The following is a 14618-nucleotide window of genomic DNA, read 5'->3' as shown; positions in this document are numbered from 1 at the left end:
CAGAGTCGAAACGCTGTTGTTATGGTCGATTTTACTCAATTAAGGCCTCAGATCTTAGTTCCATGAGTAGACAGGATATGCCATGTGTGTGGGTGTGTGTGTGTGTGTGTCTTTTAACCTTTTCCTCTTTCTGGAGTTGAGATAAGCAGGACAACAGATCCTCCATGTCTTTTCTCTTCTCCATCAGAGACAACTGCAGCATCTGCAGAGTAACACAGTGTGAGGTGTGAAGTGAGACCGGGCGTGGTTTCGAAAAGTATATAAGTGAATATGAGAGAGCGAGAGAGAGGGTGAGCGATCTAACCTTGAGCTCTGCTTGGTCAGGTGACATCAGCAAGGTCTTCGCCCTCTCAAGCCACTGAGACAAATCACTGCAGCGGGTAAACACATCCTGAGCATGGACGTCTTCAGCCAGCAGCCTACAAAACAAACACCGTCTGGCTCTACCCAAAATTCAGCAGTTCAAAAACTTTTCCCACAATCCCCTAGTGCTTGAAAAGTTCGGAAGAAGTGACACAAAGTCCTTGTCAATCACAACTTAAACTTTGAAGCCCCCAGTTTAGACACTGACATATTTTATTATTGATCACAGTTGATTCAGTCAATCAGTCAGGGCACCAGAGGTGGGAATTCTTGACTGCTGTTGCCGATTTAGGCTGTTGCTATAGTTACCTGTGCTGCTGCTGCTGCTGGGTGAGGCGTTGCTGGGCGTGACCCCAGCACTGGTTGAGCTGCTGCAGCTTCTCTGTCAGCAGAGTTCCTTCTTCTGGTGACAGCTGTCTGACTATGTCATTTCCTGTTTGGTTCAGCAGTGCCAGGACAGGCTGGCGAGCCACTAGTCCCTTTTCCAGCTCCTGTCAATTAAAAATGAATGTACAACGATCAGCAAACAAAATGTCCTACCATGGGTCAAACGGATGTGATGAAATGTTTATTAATCAAATTTGAGGGAATTTTGCAAGTTTGCACAGAATTCACTTTGGGTGGCTGAATTTTGGTTAATTGTTGTGATTGTGACATTTTGGAGAGATTATATATTAGGTCTTATCTTAAAGAGCAGGTCCTTAAAGGAGAAGCTCAATTAAAACCTTTTTGATCATTTGGTTTAATCTGAGCATGACTGACTGGCTCAGATGGGCTCTCAATTTTAGAAAACCCAGATTTTCCAACACAGAGGGTTTTATGGGATGGATTCTGAATATGTTTCACCAGACAGTCTTTTTTCATTATCTTCTCAACAGGACATCGACACATTTTACAAAGTTTCCTGTTTGAAAAGCTTGATGTTTCTGTGTTTGGGATCCGTTTTAATCAGTTCAGAAATGCTTCAAATGACTGAAAACAAATCAGGGGGAAAGCTGAGAGCTTCTTTCGAGTGTTTAGCATACGGCCACAGAAAAACAATATAATTACACACAGACAAGTTAGTGATGTGTGTGGCCTGGATCAGAGAGGTAGTGGCTGGTCCCGTCACTTCATCTGCATGGGTTTAGCATAATTTAGCTGATCAGAGCAGAGAGCTCATTAGCCTGAGAGCTCACGCGCTTTCAAAAGCCTCGTTCTCTGTGATCTGAAAACATCTGAACCAGCAGCCAACAATTAACACACACAGTATGTGATTGCTGCAACATTTACGACTCACAAATCAGCAGTATTGTTACCCTCAAATCAAACCTTGCTTTATATTTGTGGCAAATGAATGAATGCAAATATTCTCAAACTCACACACACAATATAATCTTGTTATCTAGCTGCAGAATAATTATGTGTAATAATTATGTTACAGACACATCATAAATATTCATATTATATGAGACTATTCTAATCTAATTTTACCCCCAAGCTAAAAAAAAAATGTGAAATTTTCCAAACATTTAAGACAAACTAGTGATGGCAAGTTTATGGCAAGTCCAGTTTAAGCCAATAATTTGATGTACTGGGTCACTCACCTCATAATGGATGCCGCCTGGCTCCTCCCCTTTCTCAGCTTGTCTCAGCCACTGGCACAGATCAGTGATGTCACAGTGAACCTGTCTCCATGTTTCCGCTGCACGGTCAAAACACCTAAAAACGCACAATCACACGTTATCCACTTTCATCTGCTAAATAAAGTAATATGATTCAATAATATAAATACATAGAAAAAAACTTCTGCACTTTGAGAGTGTGCGAATGCACACAAACACCAAAATAGCACCAATTTTCATAGGGCCTTTGAAGTCTTTCCAGTGCCTTTTAAATTCAAATCTTTATATCAAGCGTTCACATCTCTCTCTCACGCACACACACAGATAATCATTCATACAAAATCAGCCCAAACAAAAGCACACACACTTATATGGGTCAATGCCTTAATGGATGCAAACTATTTATCATGCATCAACCCAGCGCAGAAACGTGACTGGATCAGCAGAAGCTGCAGAGTCAGCAGACAGGGTACCAACTCTCCCTCCACTCCACTGCTGAGCTGCTTAACACTGGATTTAGCTTCCGAGCTCATGAATTCAAACATGTTCCAGTTGTGCAAAATTACACAAAAAAAAAGGGAAAAAAAGAAGCTGAACAATCACAGAATCCTTTCAAACAATGCTGATCATTTCTACTACTGATGTCACATTAAACATGCAACTGCAACATTTCACATGCACTTTCTGTTGAGAACTGATTGCATCCCCACACCATTTCTATGCATCTCTCAAAGCAAACATTTAAAAATGTATCCTTCAAGACCGATTTTAGTGTTCTCATTTTAAAAGAGATCTGCCGGATGCCTTGCTGATGGATTCATTTGCATGCATTTTCATGTAGGTATGCTTGTGTGTGTGTGCGTGCTTGTGTGTGTGAGAGAGACAGATCCCTCACCCTTTGTGAAGGTTGTATGCCCTGTGGAGGCGGTCCCACTCGGTGTCGAGCTGACAAAGTGCGTCTGAAACGCGCGTCACTTCTTGTGAACTGGCCTCCACAATGACATCAGGCTGACGCTCGTGTATTAACGCTACCTGCTCCCCAAGCTGTTCCACCTTCTCCTTCACACTCTGAGAAGAAATGTATTGGTCATGTAACATTACCATTACTGTTTCATTTATGACATTTGTCAGGTGCCCTTATCCAGAGTGACTTTCAATCAGTAGTTACATGGATAGTCCCCCCGGAGACACTCAGGGTTAATTGTCTTGCTCAGGGACACAATGGCAGATAGAGGCTTTTGAACCTGTCACTTTGTGGTCTTTGGTTTAAATGTGAGTGTGTTACTTGCTAGGCTACTATCACCATTAGACAAATGAGTCACACCTCAATCACCAAATAACTCATCATGTGACACACCCTGAGGCCCTGCTCCTGCAGGTGGAGGTTCTGGTATGGCTGGTGTTCCGGGTCTGTGTTCAGCTCGGTCAGCAGCAATTGGGTGTCGGTCAGCGCCAGTAGCAGCTTATTCACGTCCAGGAGGTACCCAGATGGAGAAAGGGTGCGTGTGAAGGAGGAGGGGACGGAGGATGACAGAGACACCTCCTCCTTAACCAGACTCACGTCCTGAAGGTGACAGATGCACACAAATACCCAACACAGCCCTCAGTAAACGTGTGTTTATTGCATAGAACTCGTGTGAGAATGTGTGTTAAAAGTTCAGAATGCACCACTTTCAAAGTCATAAGATCACTGTACAGTTCACACTACAGCACTGTGTGATCAAATTGTTGAGACTGCATTCTACAAGACTGATCGGCATTGGTTTCAAAACCAACGATCTGTCACAATAAGGCATGTGACAAGTGACTGGAAATGATAAACCTTTTACAAGACAGGAGCTTTAAAACAAAACACGAAACAATTGCTACATGATGATCAGTTCCAAAAAACCCGTAGGTCACGTGTCATAGTCTACTCATAATGATCAGCATTTAAGTTAAAAGTAATAATGCTGAATAGAAGTAAACACTAATGATATACAAGTGTGAGGTATGCACGTGTGTATACCTCTTCATCCTGTGTTTGTGTGATCAGAACGTAGAAATTCAGAGGCTTACACACACACACACAAATAACACAAAAATCAATAGGATGATGAAAGACTATTGCATCAGCATATCAGTCACTACAGGAAAAACTGAAACACTGTGTTAATATGTCTGGAATGAAATACCCAAGTCAGGGCAAATCATTTTATTCCATTTAGTGTTTTAACGATCTCTGATTTGGTTTGAAAGTAAAATGTACATGAAGTTCACCACTCGATTTGGTTTCAATTAGAATCAGATAAATTGTTTGATAAATTTGTTTTGGTCTGTGACATCTTGCTACCCCGGACATGCAACGTTCAATAAATCTATCATTTTTGTAGACTTGCAAAAAGATAACACCAAATGCAGCTGTATAAAAATATGCTAAAAATATGTATATGGTGTGTATGTGTATACCTGGCCTGTCCGGATGCGCTGTGCAACCTTGTGGAAGTTGCGGTTGAGCTCGGTGATATTGGGCTGGACTGGGTCACTGCAGTCTGCATCGTGAGCCTTCATCAGAACCACGGCCTGTTCCCTCACACACTCCACCCTGGGAGTGATGCACTCCAACTCACACAGCAGCGACTGTCACAGAGAGAGCAGCATCATACCCAATATCCTATCATATACACACACACACACACACACACACACACACACACACAAAGCAAAAACAGCTGTACCTGCAGCTCGCCCTCTCTCTCTGCAGGGGGGAGTCTCTCTGCCTCGTCCAATCGGATCTGACTCTGGTAGAGCCAGGTGCTGATGTGGGCCAAATTCTCATCAAACAGCTCCATCTCTCTCTGATGGGCCTACAAACACATGCGCAAAGAAACAAAAATGAAAAAAACACAAATATACACATACAGTACATTTGGAAAGTATACACAGTGATCGCACAGCTTTTCTCAGCTTTTATTTTTAAATTAAGAAGTCTGAGAAAAAAATGAATGAAATCCATTTAGGAATAAGGCTGTAACATAACAAAATGTGTAAATGCATTGTGAATACTTTCTGGATTAATTGTACATACACAGAACACAGTTTTTTGGGTAGTAAATAAACCTTTTTTTCCTTCGAATGGTCTCTCACACACACACAAAGAGAATCATATAAATGTATGCAGACAAAAAAAGTTTTTTGCTGAAGTATTAAGCTCCACCCATGCCGCCCCAAACATACCTGCAGAGTGTTGAGCCAATCATGAGTGTCACTGTGGACACTCCCCAAAGCATGGGTGAGCTGGGAGAGGCTGTCCTCTACACACGAGCCGCTCAGCTCCACCATTGCCTGCAGGGCGGCGCTGTTCTCAACCACTGAGCCCAGTGTTGTCTTCTTCACCTCACACTCCTTCAGCAGCCCCTGCACACACAAATGCACATGCAGACACACACAAACAATTTTGTATTTAAATGTTGTAGTTGTAAACCTAGAAAAACCTCTCTTGCACAGTTTTGTACTTCATGGGTGGTAGTTGTCTAGCGGGTAACACACTTGCCTATGAACCAGAAGACCCAGGTTCGAATCCCACTTACTACCATTGTGTCCCTGAGCAAGACACTTAACCCTGAGTTGCTTCAGGGGGGGACTGTCCCTGTAACCACTGATTGTAAGTCACTCTGGATAAGGGCGTCTGATAAATGCTGTAAATGTAAATGTAATACATTCATGCATCAATCTGGTTTCAATTACTTTTCCATAACTTTACATATGTTTATTTATTATAGTTAAAAAAAAATGTCAAGGCCTTCTCTTTTCAAATTCCATGACTTTTCCAGGTTTTTAATGACCATAGGAACCCTGTATTTAATTTTTACAAATCCCATATCACCAAAACAGAGGCAAACCAAAAAAACGAGAACAGTCATTTTGATGCAGATAATATGTGTGGTAGTGGTTGCTAATAATAAAGCCATTAAAATAACTAAATGCGTTTTTGTAGATATGTGAAGACTGGTCTGTGTGATTCATGTGAAACACGTCAATATGCCTGTCAATTTTATTCTTCTCTCACTCATTTAGCATCTTACTATGCCTATGTAAACCTTTTTGGTTGCGAATTTTAAGAAAACACTGCACAAAATCTGTCATTATTATTGGAAAAAAGTCCTGGGGGAACCGACTTACATTTGCCCAAGCCTGCTCTGCGTGCGTGTCGGGGGGCAGATATGTTTTGCGTTTCTGTTCCAGCTGTGCCTCTGTGCTGCTAAGCCATTCCTCCAGAGCGCCGCTCTCCTTCTGCACATGCTCAGACAGCATCAGAGCTTTTTCTAGCTCCGCCTTCCCCTCAGTCACCTGGAGACAGTAAGTGAGAAAAGCAGAGATGTTATGGTGCAGTGAGCATGATGGTCCCAGTTTTTCTTAACACACACACACAGATACAGACACACACACCTGGGCCCCCAGGTGATTGTAGAGCAGCTTCAGGGAGGTCAGCTGCTCATCCATCTCTTTAGGTTTTTCTGTCTGCTGCTTCTGCACAATCTGCCGGCCGGTTTTTATCACCGTCTCCACCTCCAACTTCACCTCGCTCAGAGCTTTATACAGCCTCTGTACACACAAGCACGACACACATTACAAACATTCAGTTGCACAGCTTGCTGGCTCTACAGCTCTCCAGTCAGAGTACTGGTGACCCATTTTAACATTTTGTAATTTTTTTAATTCATCTGAAAACTGATGGGCTGGTGTGACACACTTGTGTGGGGAGCTTGTGCAGCTATGTAACTTGATGCCATAGTTATGCTGCTTTCATTTCTTTTTCTTCATCAATTCTGAATTAGAATTGTATGCTTCCGTCTCACAACGCATCTTAAATAAAATACACACCGTCCACAGCTCTAGTGAATATGTGTGTGTGTGTGTGTGTGTGTGTAAACTCACAACGCAGCCTGTCAGGCATGCATGTATGTGTTCCGGTGAAGTGTGTCTCATCTCCATGACGTGCATCTCCTCCCTGGTGCCCTCTAACACGCGCTGGCAGTCCAGCATGCGCTGCTCGAAGTTCGCCGGCTTCTGGAACAGCTGAAACTTGGTGGAGATTTCCCTCAGTTTTCTCTAAGCAGGGAAAAACACACACACACACACACACACACACACACACACACACACACACACTTAAAGTATTGATATTGAATGCAGAATCTCTGTTAATGCTTTAGTCACAGGACAAGATCCAGAGATGTGAATATCGAACCTGTGCATCTGTTAGCCAGGCGTCCAGTCAGCATTTAAAGAAGAGGCTAAATTCAAAGTCAATTGTAATTAACTAACAAAGTGCTTAAAAGGGAACACAGAGATAAAATAAATGCTGATTTGTTGCTATTACACTATGCTGTGGTCTTCTCTAGACACAAACACACACACACACACACACACACACACACACCTGCAGGTGGTCCAGCATGGTGCCCCCACGACTGCTTTTGCCTTCAACTACAGGAAGTGGCTGATTTCCCACATTCCTCTTCTTCAGATCTTCCAGTGTAGCTTCAAGGGAGGAGATCTCAGCCTGGATGTTCTACAGGTCAGAGGTCAGAGTCAGTTGTGAGAACACAAACATCCAAAAAACACTTACCACACACTCCATTAGAAAAGAGTAAGTGTGTGTGTGTGTGTGTGTGTGTGTGTACACACACATACCTGGGCCTCCTGTGGGAGCTGGAAGGCATCCACATGGTCAGTGAGGTAGCAGGTGAGTGTGTGGTCCAACTGTGTTATAGTCTGCTGCAGGTTCTGTAGTGTATGTTCATTCTCACGCAAGCACACCAACTTCTGCTCCAGAGACATCTGCACCTTCACTGCCTAAATGTGCGCACACACACACACACACACAAGTTAGAGGACCTTTGTACATTTACTGATTCAAACACAATCCCTTATATATTTTTTCATGCCCGAACTCACACACAGAAACAAAAATACAGAGACGTGTGAAGAAAAAAAAAAACCTGTTGACTGATGTTCTCATGCTTGGAGTTGAACGCTTCCAGTTTCTCACTGATGATGTCGTCCAGAATGCCGCCGTCAATCAGGGTCTGAGCAAGTTCTCTAATCTGGGTCCGGTTATCAGAGGGGTGTCGTAATGCCCCTTCCACTGTCTGAAAGACATTTTATTATTAACATTAACAACTTGGCATCTTGAAATTGCCTTTGCCTATGAAGCTGCATGTGTGTGTGTGTGTGTGTGTGTGTGTGTGTGTGTGTGTGTGTGTGTATGTATGGGTACCTCCAGCGCCTGACTGACAGCGCTGCTCTGTTCTGGAAGGTTCTCTGAATTCTCCATCACCTCCTGCATGCTTCCCAACCACTGATGCTCAATATCTAAATAGTGAAGTAGCTCCTCCCAACAGGACCAAACCTCCTAGACAAACACACACACACACACACACACACAAGATCTGAAACATTCTTAACATCTTTGCAGAAACTGGTCTGTGTTTTTTGCTAATCATTTTACCTGTGCAAAAACCTATTTTAAATATGGACTAAGCAGCACTGCCCCCTACTGTACTGTCCAGCATACTGTTTCAGAGTCTAAGACCAAAACCCCATTCATATTATATCACTTAAAAAATGTGATTATGTCCTCTGGACATTTTAGGAACAAAAAGGTACAACCACACGCTCTCACAACCGCACCTCCAGCGTGTGGCACTTGCTATTGAATCGGTCGCAAAGCTTCTGGTAGTTCTGTAGCACGCCGCTCAGCTGCACAGTCAGCTCCTGTCCAGCAGGTGGCTCTCTGGCCACCAGCATGTTAATGCTGTCCTTCAGAATCTTCACACGAACTTCCTTCTGCAGCACATCCTCTCTGGCCCTCTGAAGGAGAAACAAGCACACATACATACGGTGTTTATAGTGTGTGTGTGTGTGTGTGTGTGTGTGTGTGTGTGTTTCTGTGTGTGTACAGTGAGGATGTGCATACCTTCATCTCTTGCAGCGCCGCCTCTAGCTCCTCTGGTGTTTTGTACTCAAAGTCTCTCATGAGGAACTCATCCTCCAGCTGCTGCAGCCACTCGCCCATCTCACTCAGGTCCTTCTGCACGTTCACCGACTTCTCATGACGTTCACACACGCTGTCCTGATGGCTCACAAGCTATGCGCACACAAACAAATAACATCAAGGCTAGAACAGAACTGGATTGGGTATTGTAAATGTATATGCATTTACCAAAAAATACACACATATGCTTGTGTATGTGTGTGTGAGAGACACTCTTACCTGTTTGCTCAGTATTCTCCACTGTGTCTGTAACTGCAGCAGGTGCGTCTGGCCCCAGGTGGTCAGGTGGGGTAGAGAGCTCTGCTGGACTGCAGTGGTGTTCTCCTCCAACTGCTTTAGAGACTCCTGAATAAGGTCCATACGGCGCACTAACTCCTACACACACACACATAAAGAAAACATTATAATAACTGTGTGCTTAAGATTGTGTGTTCAGAATGAATGTGAGCATGTGAGTGTAAAATACTTTGCATTTATCAAGCTCCTGCAGCAGTTTGTTGGCATCTCCAAGGGAACTGGACTCCGGTGACATAATTTCCTGTGCAGCATCCAGCCACGCCAGCACTTCCGAGCTCTTCACCTGCAACAAAAGTAACAGAATCAGCACAACACACACCTCAGTGCAACACACAAACTCAAACCTATTGCATCCTTTGAGTGCGTACCTCTGACTCCTTCATGCTACCCAAAACACACTGCAGCACGCCCAGCCCATCTCGTACCCTACTGATAAGCTCCTCCCACCTCTCAGGCTCCTCCTCTTTAAGATATCTCTGCTCCAGCTGCACACAAATTTCCTACAACACATACAGGTGTACCGTTAAAATACTACACAAACTCCTTTTAAACATTAAAGCACTGCTAAGACACACTCAGGTGCAAACATGACATTAAAGAAATACTTCAGCAATCTATGCTAATCTATGCCCCCTTCCCACACACACACCTGAACCTTGTGTACAACATCTTCAGCCGATGGCACATCCACAACTGCCGCTTTCAACTTGTCCAGTTTTGTGCTTGTCTCCTCCCACACACCCTCTGCTCCAATAACATCTGGCTCTGGTTCTATCAGTAAAACAAAATTAACAAGATTTGAACCATTTCAAGAAACTTTTATCTTAATTTGAACAAACAGCCCAATCTTTTGAATCTTTGATGCAGGTGCACATACAAAAAAAAATATGAAATAATTTTCCACAAGGTGGCAGCACTTGAGGACACTTATTTTTATTGGCAGTACTTGAGGACACTTATTCTTGGACTGAGTGAAAGAACCAGAAAGAAAAAATACCTTTGCAGGTCTCTTCGCTGTACTGGACAAGTGTATGGGTCGTCACTGCCTGCTGAAACAGATTAGACACACTATAGGCAGAGTCTTCAATTATCAAAAGGAGTGACTTTAAAAAAAAATGTGGAGAATTGAGAAAATAAAATAAAAAACCTACAAAGTACAATATAAAACAAGATTTAATATTTATTGCCTTTTTGCTGTGAAAATTGAGGACCTGGTGTTAAAATGTACAGGTAGAGTAGAGGTGTTTTATTCAAGAGCTAATATTGTTCTGGTATCGAATGATACCCAGCCTGGAGAGACCTGCCATTGAAGCTGCAAAACATTTGCTATAAACCATGCCTTTCTATTCTCTTATGAATGTGTGAATGAGTGTTTAGCCTCTGTGGTCACCTGTAGGCTTGTCACATCGCACTCTTCAGCCACTTCTCCAGACGGTGTGGGCTCTAGAGCTTCACCATCTGAGATAGCAGAGCTCTGCTGACACTGTAGAACCCAGTTGTGCACACCCAACAGAAGCTGCACACACTCCTGCCACTCTGAGCGTGCACTCACACACTTATCCTCCACCAATGCACCGTCTGAGAAAGAGACAAGGTGAACCATATATAAAAATGTTTGACTGCCATGGCTGGAGCCACTTCCACTTGGGGGGAAATGTTCCCTACCTCTGCCAAGGCATGACAGCCTGCTCTCTGCCTCGATCAGGTGACACTCACATTCTGCTAGTTCCCCCTCAAGAACCTGAAATAAACAAACACACACGTCACCACACTCTGTAACAAACCATACTTCCAACTGGTTCCCAATGCATGCTGGGATATGCAATTCCTGACCTGTAGTCTGCCCTTCACTTGGACGGGGTCAGACAACCGTAAAGACTCCGCCTCCAAGCGTAACATCCGGAGCTGTGAAATGTGTTCCGACCTGCAAAAATACAGGTGAGGATGTGAGTGACAGTGCAGCCCTTTAGGTTATAGGCCCTTGTTACAGTGTTTATTTACTGTAATACATCTTAAATACATTATAGAATCACATCATTATTTGCTGTATCATTATCTGTTTCTCTTTTGAAATACTTTTAGATGATTAAAAGACTAAATTATTGTGCGGGGAGCATCACTCATGTCTTACAAACGGGTGAGCTCCATGTCTGTCTCCAGGTGTCGTCTCTTTGCGGGGGCGGGGTCACTGCTCACTTCCTGCATGGTCGTTACACTCACCGCTTCCATAACAACCCTCTCCTGTGGGCGTGGCATTGATGAGCAGGCAACCGTCTCTGTTACCTGTATGATATGCAAAAGGCATCCATGTAAGGTCACACACTGTGGGGTTACATGATGGACGCTGCAAGGAATAGACAGTGACATCTACCGTAACACTACAGATCTATATAATATGTTTTATGACCGCCCCCTTTTCCTGTATAGGAATGCAATTCTGTAACTACTTTCACTATTCGACTTTGTTTCTTCTGCAGCTGCTCAGTGACCAACAATTTTTCCCACCAGCATTAAAGCAGTTGTTCACAAACCTTCTCAGTTTTGAAGTGAATAGATTTAATCTTGTTGTTTCTTGTCACTTCCATGGTACAGTGTGATGTAAAAAATGTTTTGTCTGGCTTCGCTGCTGGCCCCGGCAGGGCTTGAACCGATTAGCAGTAATGCTGATGGTAGACCTATCCATCCTACCTACACCCGTCCCCTACTGTGAACTCTACTGCCTGATGCCCCACCTGGTTGGAGGAGTCCTCCAGCTTCTGGACCAGACTGTCCCAGCGTTGTGCCAGATCCTCCGCCTCGGCCTCCATCCGCCCCACAGCAGCAGAACCCGGAATTAGTATCACCACTTCTTGCCGCTCGGCCATCAAACGATCCAGAACAGCCCGCTGCACGGCCAGGTCCTCCTTTAGTGTCTGAGAGTCAGTGGTTGTAGGGGTCAGAGGCTCATACATCAAAGGCCAGACCTCCTCCGATGTGTGTGTCTCACCGCTAGTATTCGCAGGCTGCTGTTGATCTCTACGGGGTCCCTGAAGCTGCTGGTCTGGACTTTACTCAGAGCCTCTTCCCTCTCACTCAACAAAGACAAAAACAAGGCCTAACCCAGCCCCCACCACACAGACGTTACAAGTTCCCTTTTGTCTTAATATTTACGTGTGTGTTTCCGCGTGTTTATATATATTTATGTTACCTGATGCTCGTTGTAATTCTGCCAGAGTTGAGAAAGACTCTGCATCTGCTGCCAGCGGTCATCACACCACCTACACACACCTGCCCACCGGTCGCCCAGAGACTAAAAGAGACAAATAGACATGCATCGTTATTAAAAGGGACATGGTGTGAATGGGTTAAACTGACCCCAGGTCAGTTTTGCATCCCTGGCCTCCAGTGGTCTTACCTGCAGCTGCTCCTCCAGTGCAGCAGTGGCGCTCTCCCCACTGTTCTCATCCACAACTACCACCATATGGGTCAGAGAGTTCACCTTCAGTTGCTCCGCCTCCAGATCATTCTGAAGGAACTGTGTTAGGAGAAAATGACCATCCTTAAAACTACAGGAGGTTCCACTGAATTGCCATTACTTTTTATCTTGCATTACTACTGTGGTTGCTTTTGCTATGGTGCAGGTAAACGGAACCCTCTCATCAGGGTCAAGGTTCACAGATGCTCCACTTGCAATCTCTGAACTATGCAGTATGATGCATTTGGTTGTCAAAAGTTTACATTTGATTTTGTCTGGAAGGAGCACAGACTGCAGCGCATGGTGGCCACTATTCAGAGCTTTGGCAACACTGATGTGTATTTACTGAACACACACCTGTGTGTATTTGAAGTTTAACGAACATATAGTGGTTTTAGTGCATAGCCCTGTATGAACCCTGTGTTTGTTGATCCTGATCCAGCCACTGAGTGTAACAGATTTGAATTCATAAAATGGCTCACTTGGCTATGATGGGTTGTATGTGTGAGTGTTGTTATGTTATGTTATTATGTTACATCTGAGAAAAGAATAATTCCCAGCCAGTCAATGTTTTACCTTATGTGCTTCTATTTGGGTGTGGAAAGTATTCAGGTCTCCAGCAACAGGCTCAATTTCCATCTCACGGATCCGCCCCTCTGTCCTTGTCAGCCAATCAGACAGCTGTTCAAGTTGCAGCTGCTGCAGGTCCATTAGCACCTCATGAAGCCTGAAGATGAGAGGAACCTGTGTTTACACATGGTGTCTGTGGGCGTGAGTTCGTAGATGTATGTGTGTTTCTCTTTCAAACATTCGCTCGGTATCTCACTATGGGAAACGCCCTAGAGTGAGATACCTCACTCATGTTATCAGAGAACCGGGGTTACGTCAAGTAACCTCACGTTCTCTTTCAAACATTCGCTCGGTATCTCACTATAGGGCGTTTCCCATAGTGAGATACCTCACTCATGTTATCAGAGAACCGGGGTTACGTCAAGTAACCTCACGATACCCGTGTGTATGTGTATACCTGCTCTGTCTCTCCATAGTGTGTAATCGCAGGCTCTCCCAGCGTGTGTTTAGGAGTCTCATCTGCTCCCTGATTTCGCCCTCCTCCTCCTCCCGCAGGTTGCCATCATTGATCAACTGGTTTCCTACCTGCAGGATGTTACCCAGGCTGCTCTGGTGGGCCTTGAGCTCTAACATAAAACCCTGGATATAACAGTGAATGTACACACATCATCATCATCATCATCATCAATGTCCAGTGAACGTATTTATGTTATTATTATCTGGAGTTATGGCTGAAAGTGTAAAAGTAGTAGTAACGTTGTTACTGTAGTGTCATTTCAGCTTTATGAGGTGAAGTGTTCAATAACAGATCTGTGGTCAGTGTAATAGTGTGGGTATACTGTTAAAGAGGGATGAGTTAAAATATTACATATTGTTATGCAGGGTCGAGTAAGTGCGTGGCTCCACTGTTACGCCGGGGGCCGAGTAACAGTGTTGCTCCACTGTTACGCCGGGGGCCGAGTAACAGTGTTGCTCCACTGTTACGCCAGGGGCCGAGTAACAGTGTTGCTCCACTGTTACGCCGGGGGCCGAGTAACAGTGTTGCTCCACTGTTACGCCGGGGGCCGAGTAACAGTGTTGCTCCACTGTTACGCCGGGGGGCGAATAACAGTGTTGCTCCACTGTTACGCCGGGGGGCGAGTAACAGTGTTGCTCCACTGTTACGCCGGGGTTGTTATACAGGCCAAGTCTCAGGGCTACACTACAACAGAGGCAGTGCAGTAATATAAGGCTCAGTAACAGCGTCACAGCCCTGTTATACTGTGTTCAGTGTTGACCGTTTCCTGACTCT

At 44.4% G+C, this 14618-nt stretch overlaps 1 protein-coding gene across 5 annotated transcripts in view; it reads right to left on the bottom strand.

Moving 5' to 3' along the window:
- The window catches only part of utrn (utrophin), an 80735-nt gene that overhangs the window by 52747 nt on the left and 13370 nt on the right, over nt 1-14618 (bottom strand). For 4 of the 5 annotated variants that reach the window (XM_029002431.1, XM_029002435.1, XM_029002433.1 and 1 more), the window contains 33 exons: nt 13785-13966; nt 13334-13484; nt 12698-12817; nt 12491-12592; nt 12290-12397; nt 12036-12215; nt 11435-11586; nt 11137-11227; nt 10969-11044; nt 10694-10881; nt 10301-10352; nt 9953-10074; nt 9672-9803; nt 9473-9586; nt 9226-9381; nt 8929-9099; nt 8643-8822; nt 8230-8364; nt 7952-8101; nt 7644-7805; nt 7390-7521; nt 6885-7058; nt 6396-6551; nt 6129-6296; nt 5184-5363; nt 4685-4813; nt 4416-4586; nt 3325-3531; nt 2863-3035; nt 1950-2064; nt 673-854; nt 305-419; nt 119-202 (listed from right to left, as the gene is read on the bottom strand). In XM_029002431.1, coding sequence (XP_028858264.1) covers nt 119-202; nt 305-419; nt 673-854; nt 1950-2064; nt 2863-3035; nt 3325-3531; nt 4416-4586; nt 4685-4813; nt 5184-5363; nt 6129-6296; nt 6396-6551; nt 6885-7058; nt 7390-7521; nt 7644-7805; nt 7952-8101; nt 8230-8364; nt 8643-8822; nt 8929-9099; nt 9226-9381; nt 9473-9586; nt 9672-9803; nt 9953-10074; nt 10301-10352; nt 10694-10881; nt 10969-11044; nt 11137-11227; nt 11435-11586; nt 12036-12215; nt 12290-12397; nt 12491-12592; nt 12698-12817; nt 13334-13484; nt 13785-13966 — 4710 coding nt within the window. The remainder of the gene's footprint in view (nt 1-118; nt 203-304; nt 420-672; nt 855-1949; nt 2065-2862; nt 3036-3324; nt 3532-4415; nt 4587-4684; nt 4814-5183; nt 5364-6128; nt 6297-6395; nt 6552-6884; nt 7059-7389; nt 7522-7643; nt 7806-7951; nt 8102-8229; nt 8365-8642; nt 8823-8928; nt 9100-9225; nt 9382-9472; nt 9587-9671; nt 9804-9952; nt 10075-10300; nt 10353-10693; nt 10882-10968; nt 11045-11136; nt 11228-11434; nt 11587-12035; nt 12216-12289; nt 12398-12490; nt 12593-12697; nt 12818-13333; nt 13485-13784; nt 13967-14618) is intronic. The other variant, XM_029002432.1, reaches the window with a different exon arrangement.

Source organism: Denticeps clupeoides, chromosome 14, assembly GCF_900700375.1.
Source record: "Denticeps clupeoides chromosome 14, fDenClu1.1, whole genome shotgun sequence".
Taxonomy (NCBI): Eukaryota; Metazoa; Chordata; class Actinopteri; order Clupeiformes; family Denticipitidae; genus Denticeps; species Denticeps clupeoides.
This window is presented reverse-complemented; position numbering and strand designations above follow the sequence as displayed.